The sequence below is a fragment of the Ovis aries genome, chromosome 2 (genome assembly GCF_016772045.2).
Source record: "Ovis aries strain OAR_USU_Benz2616 breed Rambouillet chromosome 2, ARS-UI_Ramb_v3.0, whole genome shotgun sequence".
Lineage (NCBI taxonomy): Eukaryota > Metazoa > Chordata > Mammalia > Artiodactyla > Bovidae > Ovis > Ovis aries.
The window spans coordinates 234,984,381-235,002,338 of record NC_056055.1 but is presented as its reverse complement, the minus strand read 5'-3'; the positions used below and the strand labels follow the sequence as shown (position 1 = coordinate 235,002,338).

Here is a 17,958-nt window from a genome sequence, read left to right as displayed (position 1 = left end):
AAGTCCTGGAGGAACCTTACATTCCAGAGAGACATATATATATATGGTCAATGATGGTGTGTGGTAGAAAGTGCCAAATGCCAGAGGTACACCCATTTATTCAACCAATGTCTCAGTATCTACCATCTGCTGTCTCCTCTAAGCTCTCAGATTCCTAGGTGGAATTCAGACAAAGAATTTAGGCGGGAAGAGTATCACATTTATTAATTTTGTTTTTACTCAAAAACAAACATAGGTAACAAAAATGGTCTTTAATGCCAACATGCAAAATAACACTGCTATATTTGAAAGAAAAAAAAAAGATGACTTTGAAACTACACTTTAAATAATGGAAAGAACATCCAATTAGGAAATACAAGGGAAGGACAAGAGAAATGACCTATAACTAAGTAAAACTAGCAAATAGTTGAGCACAGGGGATGGAAATGTAAGAGGAGTTCAAGTAAATGCCAGTGTGAGCTGTGGGGGGATAAGGGCACTGCTGATAGAAACAAGGCTTGGAATTTGGATATGAAAACATGCTAAAGATCTCTCCCTAAGAAGCGTATCAGCAACGGCTTTGGAATCAGGAAGTGGAAGCATCACTAAAACAGACCATTAAAAGCGGGAAGGTACAAAGAACCAGAAGCCAGTTCTCTTGCTCCTTAAGGCGCTTGCAACATGAAAAGGGAGTTGACTACTACATATATTAACTGACTTAAGGAACTTTATGAAGTTTGTATTCATAGTTTAAAATGTCTGAGGATTTCACTGTGGTTCCCTAGTAGCTCAGTTGGTGAAGAATCCACCTGCAATGCAGGAGACCCTGGTTTGATTCCTGGTTTGGGAAGATCTGTTGGAGAAGGGATAGACCACGCACTCCAGTATTCTTGGGCTTCCCTTGTGGATCAGTTTATAAAGAATCTCCCACCAATGTGGGAGACCTGGGTTCACTCCAGTATTCTGGCCTGGAGAGTTCCATGGACTCATAGCCCATGAAGTCACAAAGAGTCAGACACGACTGACCACTTTCACTTTCCAGCCACTTTTCACTGGAAATAAGAGGACTTAGAGAGTGGTGTTCAAACAGGTGGGATGAGTCCAAAAAGCTTCTAAGAGGTGAATTTCCAATTATATTTTTTTTAAAAAAGGACAAGATTGGCAGCTAAGAATCTGGGCAACAGGTTAGATGGATTTGCAGAACAGAAAGTAGATTACTTGGTGATTGCCTAGGACTGGGAGGGCTGATCTGGGGGTGGTGGTTACTGCTTAAAAGGTAGCAACTTCCTTTTCAGGGGGAAAATGTGCTAAAGTCGATCATGGTGATGGCTGCACAACCGTGACTATACTAAAAGCCACTGAATTGGGTTTAATGGATGAATTGTATGGTATGTGAATATCTTTAAAGTGTATAAAAACAAAGAGAAAAAGAATCTGGACAAGAATTCAAAGGTAGGAACTCATAGTTGTATGGTATGAACTTTGGTGGATGGGCTGCACTGGTACTGAGAACACTGGGTGAGCCCTTGGGAACATCCATAAAAAAAGAAAAGAAAGATACCCTGTAATCGATTCATCTTTCTTCTCATTGTGACACAGCCCTTGAATGGTTAATACTGAAAACTGCAAGGAAATCAGGGAGGGACAATCAATGGAAGGGAGTCCTGTAGAAGGCACCTAGCTTGGCGTAAAGGGACAGGCACAGCTTTTGAACATAGCGCAACCCAGATATGGAAGAAAGAAAACTAAAAAGCGGAAGAGAGAATGCAGGAGGAAAGACGGAAGGGAGTGGCTTTGTTTTCCCTTCTGAATTAACAGACTGGAATGGCACTGGCTGCCAGAGTTGTCCTTAGGCTGGTCACACCCCCTAACCAAGCACTGTTTTTTTTTTCTGTTCTGGACTTCCAAAAAAAATAAGTGAAAAAGTAAGGGGACTGTTAGCATTTAGGCTTGTCCTCTTAACAGTACTAGCCCTCACTTAGCATTACTGTGTCAGGCACTCTCTTGAGCTTTATGTTATCAGTTCAGTTCAGTTCAGTCGCTCAGTCGTGTCCGACTCTTTGCGACCCCATGAACCGCAGCACGCAAGGCCTCCCTGTCCCTCACCAACCCCCGGGGTTGACTCAAACTCATGTCCATTGAGTTGGAGATGCCATCCAGCCATCTCATCCTCTGTCATCCCCTTCTCCTCCTGCCTTCAATCTTTCCCAGCATCAAGGTCTTTTCAAAAGAGTCAGTTCTTCTTTATGTGTATACATTCATTTAATTCTCTCAACAACCCTTCAATAGTTAGTTTGGAAAGTAAAGCACACAGAGTTTCACCAACATGCCCCAAGTTAGACAGTGAGTGGAGGAACCAGCACTTCCACCCCTGTGATTTGGCTCCAGTTTGTGCTGTTAACCACTGCACTCCCAAAATCCTCAAAATAAAAATGTTACCACAGCAGTGTTTAAATTCCAGAGCTCCAAGTATAATTCCAAAATGACTCCCCTTCTTTTTTTTTAATAAATTTTTAATTGGTTTTGGCATACATTGACATGAATCCGCCACGGGTGTATGAGTTCCCAAACATGAAACACCCTTCTCTTCTTTTACAGAATAAGGTTCTTTTAAAAAAATATTTCTTTTTGGCTGTGCTGGGTCTTCACTGCTGAGCAGAATTTTCTCTAGTTGTGGGAAGGAGGGCTGCTCATAAGTTCTGAGTAAGTTTTTTCCAGAAGGAGCTTTCAGAGAGTATCTTTTCCAATTTCCTGATTTTTTAGATGAAGAAACTCAATTCTCAGTCTGTCTGGAATTTCCCAAACCTTCTGAAGCTCAGACTTCAGAAAGGGGCAGAATTCTAGTCTCTAAGGGGCACTTCCCCAACTTCCAGCAGGGTATAAACTATTTTCCCACCCTTTCTTCTTGAACATTCTTTGCCAGAGCCCAAGTGGTAATAGCAAGGTGGAGAGAGAACTGACAAGAGTGGTTGCAGGCACATGTAACCACTTAGCCAAGGCATCAGTGAGAAAAAGTCATCATATCACTACTGTTGCTTTCCTGAAGTAGCTGCCGTCATGTGACACACCACTGTACCATGACAATGGCTGACTAGTAGCAGACCTGCTGCTGCTGCTAAGTCGCTTCAGTCATGCCCGACTCTGTGCGACCCCAGAGACAGCAGCCTGCCAGGCTCCCCCGCCGTCCCTGAGATTCTCCAGGTAAGAACACTGGAGTGGGTTGCCATTTCCTTCTCCAATGCATGAAAGTGAAAAATGAAAGTGAAGTCGCTCAGTCGTGTCCGACTCTAGCGACCCCATGGACTGCAGCTCACCAGGCTCCTCCATCCATGGGATTTCCCAGGCAAGAGTACTGGAGTGGGGTGCCATTGCCTTCTCCAGTAGCAGACCTAGATGGTGTGATTTGGACCTTTTAGGCTAAACGACTGTTCCAGTCGTTCCACGTATCTTCTCTCCCTCAGCTCAGTTGTTTAAAATATATTACTAGATCCCAGACATTTAAAATTGGAAAGAAACTGAGGAATCACTAATGCACACCTTTCATACATAGATGAGGAAATAGGTTCACGGTCAAGCAGGAGAGCAAAGGCTAGGAATCGAAGATTGTGACCTACAGTTCCAGCGTTCTTATAGACATGCTCAAGCAGCTGATCTGTGGTCTCTGCTAAAAGTGACGGCGCTCTGAGAGACTTAGTCCACTGACCACTGAGTAGTAATGTGTATTATGTGTCATCTAGACTAGTGAACACCCACTCCAGCGTTCTTGCCTGGAGAATCCCAAGGACAGAGGAGCCTGGTTGCACAGAGTCGGACACGACTGAAGCGACTTAGCAGCAGCGGCAGCAGACTAGTGAACATGAAACAAGTAAAACTGAATAAGCCTACAAATCTTTTGTTGCTGTTGTTTAGTCGCTAAGTCATGTCCGACCCTTTTGTGACCTCATGGGCTGTAGCCCGCCAGACTCCTCTGGGATTTCCCAGGCAAGAATATTGGAGTGGGTTGCCATTTCCTTCTCCAGGGGATCTTCCCGACCTAGGGATCAAACCCAAATTTCCTGTTTCACCTGCACTGGCAGGCAACTTTTTTTTTAACCACTGAGCCAACTGGGAAGCCCAAATCTTTAAAGCTAAGTAAAGAGGTGTAAGTTCAAAGATCCCTGAACCTTGAGTAGTTAGGAAGGCAGCATGGAAAAGTGACTTGAGCTAGAATGAACTAAGATCCCGAAAGCCACTTGGTGAGGCCGATCAATCAATCAATGAACATACAAAATGTGCCTGAGACTAAGAAAGGTGAAGGAGTGCTACCTCAGCGATCCTTGAAGAGCTAACTATCCAAACCATAGGCTCTTGTCCTTGTCTTTGTGCTAAATCCCCGGAGAAAAATAAGGAGGTGCTCAGACAGAACACGTAGAAAGCTCACAGACCATCTTGTAGATCAAGTTCATGCAATGATATTTGACACCACCCAGTGGTAATCTTTTCTCACTAATGTGAATAAATAGCAACTTCCCTGGTGGCTCAGACGGTAAAGCATCTGTCTACAATGCGGGAGACCCGGGTTCAATCCCTGGGTTGGGAAGATCCCCTGGAGAAGGAAATGGCAATCCACTCCAGGACTATTGCCTGGAAAATCCCACGGACAGAGGAGCCCGGTAGGCTACAGTCCATGGGGTCGCGAAGAGTCGGACACGACTGAGCGCCTTCACTTTCACTTTACAAGGAAGACTACCTCAATCCATGAACAGAGAATGGAATAATACTGCAAGTCAAATGAAAGCAGTTTGATTTTTTTCAAAGTTATCTACTTCGAAAAGTTCAGATCATTTTAAAGCTGTTTTCCTGGCCTCTTATCGTCTTAGAAATGAAGAGCTTAAGGTAATTTTTAAAAACCAAAGAAACTTGAAAAAAAATTCTCCTTTTCTCTAACTGTATAAATATACTGGCTTTAATATAAAATTGTATGTTAGGAAGAAGGGCCCATTTGTATATGCGTCAGGTTTTATCTTACGGGAAAAAGTGTCAGTATATCAGTGCTAAAAAAAAAGTGAAAGTAAATCAGGACTGTTTCTAGAAAAGCCTTCCAATTGTTCAAATATAATTATTTCATCTAAGAAAACCAACTGGAGTACAGGATTGGGCTCTGTCCCATAGCAATCCAAAACACAACCTGTTTTAATGTACATATAGAAAATATATGTGTTAACCACTTTGGAAAAAAAGCAAAATACTGGTTGTAGGATTTCTCAAATTACATTTTCTCCAAGGTGCATTCAGTAAGAGTACACGGGCTTCAGAGTCTCTCAGGCTGCTCTTACATCAATGATCGTCCTTGGGACCAGGCTGGAGGACTTGTGCATTCCGTTGGAAAGGTGTAAGGCACCTGCTGCTACAAAGGGGAATTAATGAAGGAGAAGCCATGCTTGCCACTTAGAGAATTATTTAAAATTTGATTATTTGGGTAACAAAGACCAAGGTTGTACCTTGATTTTTCATTTCTGAAAGTCACATTTTAAGTCAACAATTTCTGTTCTGCAAAACTCCATATATAAATTCTCCATGTAGAGTTTATATCATGGTATCTTGTCAAAAGGAAGAGAAAAAAACAGTTCTTCATAGGAATCTCTCTCTCTCTCTCTTTTGTCATCTTAAATGTCAATGATCACAAAAACTTCTGGCTTCTCTTCATTATAGACCTGCATGGCTGAGTACGTTATTGCTTTGACTTCAGTTCCCTAAAGTTGGGGTTAAAAAAAAAAAGACATTGAAATCAGAACCATTAACTCTAGTAACAATTGGCAGAAAGTAAAACTTTTAATGTTATTCTAAAAAAGTCATATGAAACAATCAGTTATCAAATGATATAGTATTATCCACTGAACCAGTAAAAATGAGAGACACGTGTACACAGGAAAAAGCACTGACCTGACTTAGGAGATGGAGCATACTATAATCCTGGCTTGTTTGCACCTGGACCAGAAGTTGTCTGACCCCTCTGGGCACCAGCCTTTACATTTACCAAATGGGTTGACTCCAAGAACACAAAGCTTTTTTATTGTTTGGGTCAGGGCTCCTTCTTAAGGCTTCCTCTTCTGTACTGTCTAGACTGGGCCCTGGGAACTCAGCCTATTCCCTTCTCTACAGACAAATGCCTACTGTTATCCAACATCTCTATTTAGATATCTAATAGGCATCTCAAACATAATACATTCAAAAGAAAATGCTACTGTAATTTATATTATAAAAATAACTTGTTTTTAATCCACATGCTCCACCTCTACTGGTTTCTGTCCTTAAGTTTCTCTGCCCCGAGGCTCTCTCACGAAGCTTCATTTTATTACACTGAAGAAATGCTGCTGCAGCTGCTGGAAGCTACTACATGATTTCTCAGTCAACTCCAATGAATTTAAGTCTTCTTGGCCTAAACACAGGGGTCAGCAAACTACAAATTAAAGGTCAGATTGGCCTCCCACCTATTTTTGTACAGCTCCACACATAAATGTAAGCCCCAATTGTAAGAATAGCTTTTATATTTCTAAATGGTAGTCGGGGGAGGGGAATGAAAAAAAACACTTTACTGGAACACATTCACATTCATTCATTTAGGTGTTGTCCATGGCTGTTTAGTGCTATATATGAGTAGAATAGTTGCTCTTCTATCGTTATCAGTCCACAAAGCACAAAACATTAGGAAAAAAACACCCTACCCCTATTCAAACAGATTTGACTAGTACACACTGAAGCCAAATACACTGGCAAATACTGAATCTGGAGAAGCACAAAAGAGAACACCTTTTCTTAGGCTTTCTAGTATCCAAAACACTGGATGTTTAGAGAACATCCTATCCAACATCTTCATTACAGGGAAAGATATGAAAGCTCAAAAAGGGAAAGGGACTCTTCAGCCCCAAAACACTCTGTAACAAACCTGACCCTATAGCCCAAGGCAGACTCCTAATCTTCCAAATCAGAAATTCCAGGGTTTTAACATAACATGTCCAGACAGGTCATATTAGTCTGGGAAAAATTTAGGAGTTTATACCAACTTATGAGAACTAGTAAGTTAGCTGTAACATATACTGACTTTTTTACGGTAAGGTCAAATAAACTATTTTTAATGGCTGGATTTTAAAACATACCTGAGGGTGCTTGGACAATGAGAATTCTTCTCCCCACCTTGAGAAGAAAGAGTAAAACATGATTAAGATTTCCAGGATTTAACATTTATTCTCTCTTTCTACGTTTTAAGATAAGCCTTATAAATGTGGTTAAGATACAGACTTCCCAGGTGGCTCAGTGTTAAAGAAACCGGCTGCCAATGCAGGTGATACAGATGTGGGTTCAATCCCTCGGTCAGAAAGATCCCTGGAGGACAAAATGGCAACCCATCCCAGTAATTTTACAAGGAAAATTCCATGGATAGAGGAGCCTGGCAGGCTGCAGACCATGGGATCACAAAGAATCGGACACAACTGAGCACACACGCATAAGATACTAGAAAGCCTAAAGGGATGAAGGGAGAAGGGAGCCATCAATTTCAGTTTGATGGTCAGCAGATACAGCTACTGAACTTGTACGATATCCTTTTCAACAAGGTTGATCATGGCATAGTACAGTGTACATAGGTAGACTCTCAATAACATTGTTTAATGAATACTGGTTCATAATAGAGGAGCATGTTCAAAATTTTCACTGTACTCAGGGCTATAGAACTGATTAAATAATATCTTCCATTGGAGAAAGCAGGTCTGAGCACCATAAAGGCAAAATACAAGATTCCATAATACGATCTGAACTTAAGTTTGTATTTTATGACTTTTCAAAAAATGGCCATGGTATGTACCTAGTAGGCCCTAGAAGGGTACTCAGTCTCCTAGAACTTGAGATGAGTATCCTCTCTCCCTTCAACACTAAAGTAGCTGAAGTTCACAGTAGTAAAAGCAGTAGCAGTATCAGAAAGAGCATAGTTTTAAAACTCTGTTCAACTATTTATTAGTTAATTACCCTTGGACAACTCTGTTTACTTATTCATTAAAAAAAAAAGGAGTAGGAGATAATAAAAGATCTCACTTTACAAAAGAAACGTAAAAAATTCAACATAAAATGGAAAAGATAAGTTTTATATAAAAGTAACCTAAAAGATCATTAGATGACTAAAGAAACTTGGAAAACACTAAATCCAATCAAAGTGCCCTAATCAAGCGTTTGCAAACTCAGGAAGGAAAAGTATAACTTGTTAATAGAAGGAACTGGTTTGAATGGAGTCTAGGTGTGAGGATCTATAAGAAAGGCTACATCAGCATTTCTCATCACCAAGCGAGGTTGTATGCAAATATCTGCGCCATCCATCAATGATATATTTTTTGTGTGTTAAAAATCAACAAATTGGGAATTCTGTTTACCAATTCAAATCACCTGTGTCCTGACAAGTTTCTGGTCCTCCAAAGCTGAGGTGAACCCTTGCTCCTAGGTGGCTCACCAAGCTTAACCTGCAAAGCCCTACAGGGATGCAACTGGTCTTCTGATTTAATGTTTCTATTGTCTTCCTGCTCACTGAGTACACTGAAGACTGTAACTTAACATTTTACATGACCTGTAACTTAAAAGGTTTTCAAAACTTACCCAATTGACCGTATTTTGAAATTTCTTTGGTCGATATTAAGTACTTTGACTTCCTAAAGAAGAAAAAAGTTTTCTTTTAATTTTAATAGAAGTTCATAATAGACCAGCTATTAAAACATGTCAAGGTTATCACTTTTCCAAGATAATAGCATACAACTTCTCTGAAGCAAAGAAAATTACAATGTTAACAACAAACTATGTATTTTAAGAAAATAAGGCTTTTTCTTACCCATTCAAGGGAGGTATTCTTGAAAATGTACAATTTAAAGTATAAGTCATGAGAATTTTTCTGTAAGATACATAGTGGAGGATGACCTAGGATTTCAATCATTCTGGGGTTTTTTTCAGCTCTATGGATTTAGAGGTGATAAAACTTTCCACCTATTTTTATATAATATTATAGACTCTTGAACTCTGTAGGACAAATGACCCAGTTAGAAGAATATATGTAGTGGAGCTGGTAAGGGAGTAAATGGAGGAATTATGGAGCAAGGAAGGCCAGGTGTGTTAGTAACAATAAGGTTGCAGAGGTGTTCCCTTCTGGAGGCTGATGGCAAAAAGTAACCTCCATCTGGCTTTTCCCTTTTCACATTAAGGAAACCAAAAGCACCATTTTTTTTCTGGCTGTACCACACAGCTTGCAGGATCTCAGTTCCCCAGCTAGGCGGCCATCAGCAGTGAGAGTCCTAACCAGCAGACCGCCAGGGAATTCCCTAAAAGCACCAATGGCTCAGGGGTAAAGAATAGCCTGCAATGCTGGAGACAGGTTTGATCCCTGGGTCAGGAAGATCCCCTGAAAAAGGAAATGGCAACCCACTCCAGTACTCTTGCCTGGGAAATCCCATGGACAGAAGAGCCTGGTAGGCTACTTTTTCGAGAAAAAAGTCAAACACCACTGAACAATTAAACAACAATAAGAACATATCAGACCTGCTAAATATCAAATGGGCAAAAGGAACTTATGGACGAACATTTAAAAAGCTCAAACTTGAGAGACATAAAACATGCCGACAGAGAAGAGAGTATGTGCATTCTTCTGACTCAAGATAACAGTGAGTGAGTGGCAAGTGTATGAGATCTAAATGCGAGACGCACATACATAGGCAAACTCCAGTTAACCTAGGGCCTATGGTCACCATAATTTCTGCACGTCATCATCTTGCATATCTGAATGGTTTCATTTTACATCATATATTCTATTTTAAATAGAATGTTCTGTTTTAAATCACTAGTTTTACTCTAAAATATGGACTCAAAATCCATTTGTTCAGTAAAAAATAAAAACTTGCTTACCCGGGGTATGAAGAATTCATCAGCACTGAATTTATAAAGCCACTCATCCAGAAAGTGAAACAGAAGAGACTGTAAGTCATCGCCTACACAGGGTCAGAAAGAACCATAAAGAACGGTATTTAATAATTCTCATCTCTGAAAACTTGTTTGAATTTTACAGTGCAATAAATTTCTTAGGCTCCTTGAAAGAACAAGCTCATAATCAACTTTGTTGTACCTCCTGTAAGTGTATACTGAAATTATATAGCATCTGAACACTTGCATAGCAATTTCTTCCTTGTGAACAAATTGATTACCTTGGGTTTCTACTTCTATTGTTTGCAGGGGCTCCACAGTCCCAGTATCTGTCATGTAACCAAACATGGCCATTGCACATTGTTCAAAAGCTTCCTCCAGAGTGTCTCCCCAAGCATGTAACCTAAAGAAAGGCATTCGTGCCTTGTGTAATATGATTCACTGCAAGACAGAAAACTCGACAGCAAAGTCTAAGTAAAATCAACACTGTAAATGCAAAAGCAAAGGCCTCAATCAATTTAATGACACTGAAACCAGGTGCTTTTGAACCATCATTTTCATGTTCTAAAGAAAACAAAACAGAGGAGAAAAACTAAAACTAGGGACTGCAAGATTAAAAGATTAGTCTTCCTGTGTTAAGCACATGATTTCAAAGGCATAAACTCCAGCTCTACTCACTGGACATCGGCTGTATGATCCAAATCTGAGGGAGAGAGGAAAAAACAATAATAAGTAACTAGACTTGACTTGCAAATCACAAGAAAATGACTCTAGATTATTATTAAGAACATCATTCTTGAAGAACAAGAAAATGTAGGTTGACCATCCACCTTTCACTAACCATTTACACAAAAGTCATTGTTAAGGTTTATTTTTAAAAATTTCTAAGCATTTACAGTTACTATTCTATTAATATTAAATGAATGAACTAATATTAAGTAACAGAATAGTTATATAACATTAGCATATTGATGATACAGGGTTATTTCTTTTAAAGCCAAGATTTATATTTAAATGAATGATGAGAATTCCCTGGCAGTCCAGTAGTTATTAGGCCTCCACACACAGGTTCAATCTCTGGTTGAGGAACTAAGATCACACATGCCCTGCAGCGAGGCCAAAAAACCTAAAGACTAACTAACTAAATAAATGAATGATAGTTTCTGGAAGGCAGCAAGGCCATGGTCTTCTAGGTGATCTCCAAAGTGTGTACTACAGTACACACACTTCTTGTGTGTGTGTGCCCAGTCATGTCAGACTCTGCAATCCCATGGACTGTAGCCTACCAGGCTCCTCTGTCCATGGAACTTTCCAGGCAAGAATACTGGAGTGGGTTGCCATTTCCTACTTCACTAATACATCATAGTTTTTCAATAAACAAATGCCTTTCCTGCTATTAGTTACATTCCCCAACAAAACAAATCAATATCTTTCCTAATATCTACTTGTGTGTGTGTTAGTCCTCAGTCATGTCTGACTCTTTCAGTTCAGTTCAGTCGCTCAGTCGTGTCCAATTCTTTGTGACCCCATGAACTGCAGCATGCCAGGCCTCCCTGTCTATCACCAGCTCCCAGAGTTTACTCGAACCCATGTCCATTGAGTCAGTGATACCATCCAACCATCTCATCGTCTGTCGTCCCCTTCTCCTCCTGCCCTCAATCTTTCTCAGCATCAGGGTCTTTTCAAATGAATCAGCTCTTCGGATCAGGTGGCCAAAGTATTGGAGTTTCAGCTTCAGCATCAGTCCTTCCAATGAACACCCAGGACTGATCTCCTTTAGGATGGACTGGTTGCATCTCCTTGCAGTCCAAGGGACTCTCAAGAGCCTTCTCCAACACCACAGTTCAAAAGCATCAATTCTTTGGTGCTCAGCCCTCTTTATAGTTCAACTCTCACATCCATACACGACCACTGGAAAAACCATAGCCTTGACTAGACGGACCTTTGTTGGCAAAATAATGTCTCTGCCTTTTAATATGCTGTCTAGGTTGGTCATAACTTTCCTTCCAAGGAGCAAGTGTCTTTTAATTTCATGGCTGCAATCACCATCTCCAGTGATTTTGGAGCCCAGAAAATTAAAGTCAGCTATTGTTTCCATTGTTTCCCCATCTATTTCCCATGAAGTGACGGGACCAGATGCCATGATTTTAGTCTGACTCTGCAACCCCATAAACTGTAGCCTGCCAGGCTCCTCTGTTCATGAATGGCCAAAATTCTAGAAACTACGTCATCAAAGATATAAAATTCCAGATTTCCCGTTCTCACCTTTTCATGAACAGCTAGCCAAATCCCAGACAAAACAGGCTTTTATTTTTAACAAGAGTCAAGTTTTATCTTTGTTAATTTCTTGCATTTGAAGGAATCCTCATGATATCCTTGGTCAGTTAAATAGTTTTAAAAAGTAAACTCCACAGTACGTATTGCAAGCTTTTTCCTGATAGTCTCACAGCAACGCCAGGAAGTAACAACTGCGGCTGTGTAATCTGTGGATCTGTTATTTTAGTATTTCAGAGTCTATTCTTCACTCTTAACCCTGACTCCCATCTATTCCTCCTACTTAAGATCATAGGATATTCAAGCTAGAATGAAACCTCAGAGATCATTTAACAGAAATCCTCCAATTACAAGAAGAAACCTGAAATCCTGAGAGACTGTATAACTTGTTTAGGACCATACTGCTGATGAGAGTTGGGACTAGAACTGAGATTTTCTGACTCCCAGTTTAGTGCCCTTTACATCATAACACATCTTCTTCTGGTAACACTCAGGGTTTAAGCTCACCTCTGATTTACTCAAAATACTACTGAAGCCTCAGTACATTTTAGACACTAATGGGCTCAATGACCAGCAGAGATGACAAACAAGTTAAAGGAAAGCAACATTTTAATGCTAGAGAAATGAAAGTATGTGGCCACAAAAGGACATGGCAGAATGTTCACAGCAACTTTACTCCTCCAAATTAAAAACCCAATGTTTGTGAAGAGAATGAATAAATAAACTGAGGATTACTATGCCACACTGCTCAGCAATAAAACAGCATGAACTAGTGATACTGCATTAACAAGAGTCTCAAAAACATCAAGTGAAAGCTGCAGAACTCTCACACACATATCTCCATCCAAACTCCCTGCACTAAGAGACCTGACCAACTTTAGCGTGGTTTCTAGCAGCTTAAGCCTGTGTACCTAGGATCATCATGGCCCCACCGTTACAATGCCTGCCTGAGAAAGCTATACACTGTAGGAGAATTTATCGTTTGTTCCGAAACAACCCCTGACAATAGGTCCTTGACCTCCCTTTCTCAGAGCATTCACTAAAAAGGGCTTACGACTGTGATACTTATCTCTTACAACTCAGAAGTATCTTTCCCATTCCTCTGAAATGTAATCATCAGGAAGAACTTCCAGGCTCCGTGGGAGAGAATTCTAACTTGGTAACTGCCAGCTAGCAAACACTGCTGCTCCAATGACATTTACACTGACCATGCTTTTGTAACTTTTCATTTCTAGTCTCTACTGAAACCCCTGCTCTCCCCCATCTCTCATTCTTCTTTTAAAAAGTCCAATCTCCTCTGCACAAATCCAAAGGGATCTCAGCTCTTTCCCCTGCTGTCCATAATTACTGAATAAAGTCCACTCACCACTTCAATGTCTAACATTTATCAGTGATACTCAGTGAAGACGCCAGATATAAAAGAATGAGTACTATGTGATTCCATTTATACAAAACTCTAAAACAAACAAAAGTAAACTATGGTATATGAAATCACAGGGTGTGAGGAAAGAGGCACACTCATACAACGCTACTGAGAGTATAAATTGGTGACACTTCAACAGACAGTGAGTTCACAATAATTACTGAAGTTTAAAACGCAGGTATCAAAAAGAGTATATATAACTGAATCACTTGACTGTACAGCAGAAATTAACCAACACTGTACATCACCTAGGGGCTTTCCACCTGGTATACTGGTAAAGAATCCATCTGCCAGTGCAGGAGACCCAAGAGATGTGGGTTTGATCCCTGGGTCAGGAAGGTCCCCTGGAGGAGGAAATGGTAACCCACTCCAGTATTCTTGCCTGGAGAATCCCATGGACAGAGGAGCCTAGTGGGCTACATTCCATGGTGTTACAGAATCGGACATGATTCAGCAACTGAGCAAAGCACACACAGTACATCAACTATACTCCAATTTTTAAAAATACTGATAAAATGCAGATACCCTTTACCAAAGTAATGTAACTTTTGGAAATTTATTCTACAGATGCACATGTGCCAAACAATGGATGTACAGGTATTCACTGCTGCATTATTTCTAATAGCAAACGAGTACAAATGTAAATGTCCACCAACTAGAAACTGAGTAAATTAAAGTACATTTTTGCATGTACACATATGAAAATGTTATGACTGGCTGATCTAGAAAGCAAGACCAAGGGGCCTGGGATTAGAGCTGACTTTTCACTGCATACCTGTCATACTTTTTGAATTCTGAATCAAAAGAGAAAAATGATGGGAATACCAGACCACCTTACCTGCCTCCTGAGAAATCTGTATGGAGGTCAAGAAGCAATGGTTAGAATCAGACATGGAACAACAGACTGGTTCAAAATTGGGAGAGGAGTACTTCAAGGCTATACACTGTCACCCTGCTTATTTAACTTATATGCAGAGTACATCATGAGAAATGCCAGGCTGGATGAAGCACAAGCTGGAATTAAGATTGCTGGGAGAAATATCAATAACCTCAGACACCACCCTATGGCAGAAAGAGAAGAGGAACTAAAGAGCCTCTTGAGGAAAGTGAAAGAGTGAAAAAGTTGGCTTAAAACTCAACATTCAAAAAACAAAGATCACAGCACCCTATCCCATCTCTTCATGGCAACTAGATGGGGAAACAATGGAAACAATGACAGACTTTATTTTCTTGGGCTCCAAAATTACTGGAGATGGTGACTACAGCCACGAAATTAAAAGACACTTGCTCCTTAGAAGAAAAGCTATGACAAACCTAGACAGCTTATTAAAAAGCAGAGACATTACTTTGCCAACAAAGGTCCGTCTAGTCAAGGCTATGGTTTTTCCAGTGGTCATATATGGATGTGAGTTGAACTATAAAGAAAGCTGAGCATCGAAGAATTGATGCTTTTGAACTGCGGTGTTGGAGAAGACTCTTGAGAGTCCCTTGGACTGCAAGGAGTTCCAACCAGCCAATCCTAAAGGAAATCAGTCCTGAATGTTCATTGGAAGGGCTGATGCTGAAACTCCAATACTTTGACTAAACTGACTCATTTGAAAAGATCCTGATGCTAGGAAAGATTGAAGGCAGGAGGAGAAGGGGATGACAGAGGATGAGATGGTTGGATGACATTACCAACTTGATTGACATGAGTTTGAGCAAGTTCTGGGAGTTGTTGATGGACAGGGAAGCCTGGTGTGCTGCAGTCCATGAGGCTGCAGAGTTGGAACTGAGTGAGTGACTGAATTGATTGAAGAGAAAAATGAGCTAGGGAGACACGCAGGGTCTAGAAAGTACAGAGCCTAGTATGCTATGATAAATAGTTGTACTCTATACAGAGGACTTTCCCAGGTGGCTCAGTGATAAGAGAATCTGCTTACCAAGCAGGAGACGGTTTTCCAAGACCCGGGCTGGGAAGATCCCCTGGAGAAGGAAATGTCAACCCACTCCAGTATTTTCCCTTGGGAAACCCATGGACAAAGGAGCCTGATGGGCTCTAGTCCATGGGGTCAAAAAAGTTGGACAGGACTTAGCAACTAAACACCAGCATACAGAGAACAATGTGAAATTAATTAAAGAACTTTAGAGGGGAAATAAGAGCCAAATTTGTGCTCCCAAACCACATCCACCTTTAGGGCTAACAATTTAACGTTTATATAGACTAACTTTAGAATCTGCACTATATTTTCACATTTATTATTATCTCATTTTGCCCTCACAGGAAGGAACAGAATGCAAAAAGAGGTTATGTGATTTGCCTAAAGTCACTAAGCTACAAATGGCAAACCAGGTCCTTTTACTAACACAGGATACAAGTAAGACATTAGTAGTCCTCTACTTATAACTTTCTTATCCTCTACCCTAGCCACATTCTAACTACAGGACTGTTGGAGATAGATGAGGATGGGGGTGGTTACACAAAACACTTCAAAACATGGCTCTCTTCACAATGAATACACCAGTAAAACTCCCTCAAAGGTCTGTGTAGACAAAGCTATAGCTTTTCCAGCAGTCTTGTATGGATGTGGGACTCCCCTGCTGGCTCAGACGGTAAAGAACCCGCCTGCAATGTGAGAGACCTGGGTTTGATCTGGGATGGGAAGATCCCCTGGAGGAGGGCATGGCAACCCAGTCCAGAATTCTTGCCTGGAGAATCCCCATGGACAGAGGAACGCGGTGGGCCACAGTCCATGGGGTTGCAAAGGGTCGACAGGACTGAGCGACTATGCACACACACGGACTGATGTGAGCACTGGACCATAAAGGCTGAGCGCGGGACAATTGATGCTTTTGAATTGTGGTGCTGGAACAGGTCTTGGGAGTCCCTTGGCCTGCAAGGAGATCAAACCAGTCAATTCTAAACGACATTAACCCTGAATATTCATTGGAAGGACTATAGTTGGAAGCTGAAGTTCCAATACTTTGGCCACTTGGTGCAAACAGCCAACCCACTGAAAAACACCCTGATGCTTCCTGCTGGCTCAGCTGGTAAAGAATCCACCTGCATTGAGGGAGACCTGGGTTCCATCCTTGAGTTCTGAAGATTTCCTGGAGAAGTGAAAGGCTACCCACTCCAGTATTTTGGCCAGGAGAACTTCATGGACTATATAATCCATGGGGTTCCAACAGTCCGACACGACTGAGCGACTTTCACTGATGATGGGAAAATTGAAGGCAAAAGGAAATCGGGGCAGGAGGTCAAAGGATTAGATTGTTCCATAGCATCACCGACTGAATGGACATAAATTTGAACAAATTCCAGGAGATGGGGCGGGGGAGGGGGCTGGCGAACAGCAGTCCCTGAGGTAGCAGAATCTGACAGGACTCAGCAACTAAACAACAAAAATTCCCATAAGATAAATGTGACTAGCATATACAGGGAGAGTTCAAGATATTGTATATGGGGGAGCCCAGGTTTCCCGACTCTCAGACCAGGTGTCTTTATTCTTCAGCGTTTCAGCTTTCCCGGGATTAGTTCAGATGAGCATTCACACAGGGCGAAAACGGGAATTGCGCCAACCACCCTATGGCGCAAAGTGGAAGAGGAAGCCAGAGCCCTCCCGCAAGGAGAGAAGTGAGCCACCTACTCACACTCGTACTTCCGACTGACTGGAGGATACTTGGCCTTGATCGCCTTCTGCTCCTCAGTCAAATTGTAATCTCTTACATCTTCCCCTTCCTGCGCCATGATTGCGGGTTTGGACCCAAACTCAACTTCCGCCCTTCATCAGCCGGACTTCAGCCCGGACTTTCAACATCCGCCCAAGACTCCGCCCCTAGACAGATACCCTTAAAGGGCTAAAACACCATCCTCGAGGACTTAATCCCCTAAACCTTAATCCTTAAGACTTCCGTTCTAGGTCTCGCCGCTTGGAGTTCTTTAAAAGCCCAAAGGCCCATTTTCTGGACGTGCTTCATCAATAGTCCTAAGAAGTAAGGGAACAAATATATTGGAGGATCTAGGAATAGGACAACACTTGAATTAGATACCTCGAGGTGAAATAAAGGCCTTTCTTGCCAGTTTACCCCTAGAGTGGCCAACTAGACCCCAAAACATCCTAAATTTCTCATTCAAAGCCCTACTTTCAAGGGGTCGCTAGCTGAACACTCTTCAAGAAAATGGCTGCCCCCCCAGGAGCGTGCGGCCTAAACCTCTCACGTGACCTCGGGCGGCTCACTCTCACCAACCCGCGCGCGCGCAAGCGAAGGAAGTCGGCTCGGGGCCGTGTGGGGGCAGGGGCGGAGCGCGCGCCTCGGCCCCGCGGCAAGAGACTCTACGCGTCTGGATAGGTTGCGAACGCGACTTCCCCGCC

The 17,958-nt window shown here is 41.6% G+C and overlaps 1 protein-coding gene across 3 annotated transcripts; it reads right to left on the bottom strand.

The window, feature by feature from the left end:
* Positions 1-4,895: 4,895 nt before the first annotated feature.
* Positions 4,896-17,357, bottom strand: ZBTB8OS (zinc finger and BTB domain containing 8 opposite strand). Of its 3 annotated transcripts, XR_006058878.2 has the most exons (8): positions 17,237-17,357; positions 10,585-10,609; positions 10,188-10,309; positions 9,892-9,974; positions 8,599-8,651; positions 7,116-7,152; positions 5,460-5,711; positions 4,896-5,362 (listed from the first exon to the last, which is right to left on the bottom strand). XR_006058878.2 is itself a non-coding variant. In XM_015093617.4 (7 exons), exons 3-7 carry the CDS (start codon positions 10,258-10,260, stop codon positions 5,625-5,627), a joined length of 333 nt encoding a protein of 110 aa, XP_014949103.1. In that variant the 5' UTR covers positions 10,261-10,309; positions 10,585-10,609; positions 17,233-17,357; the 3' UTR covers positions 4,896-5,624. The 3 variants fall into 3 exon arrangements, 2 of the variants coding, with proteins under 2 accessions (XP_014949103.1, XP_004005063.2); XM_015093617.4 differs by having other exon boundaries at positions 4,896-5,711; positions 17,233-17,357; XM_004005014.6 differs by having other exon boundaries at positions 4,896-5,711.
* Between the last annotated feature and the right edge of the window lie 601 nt (positions 17,358-17,958).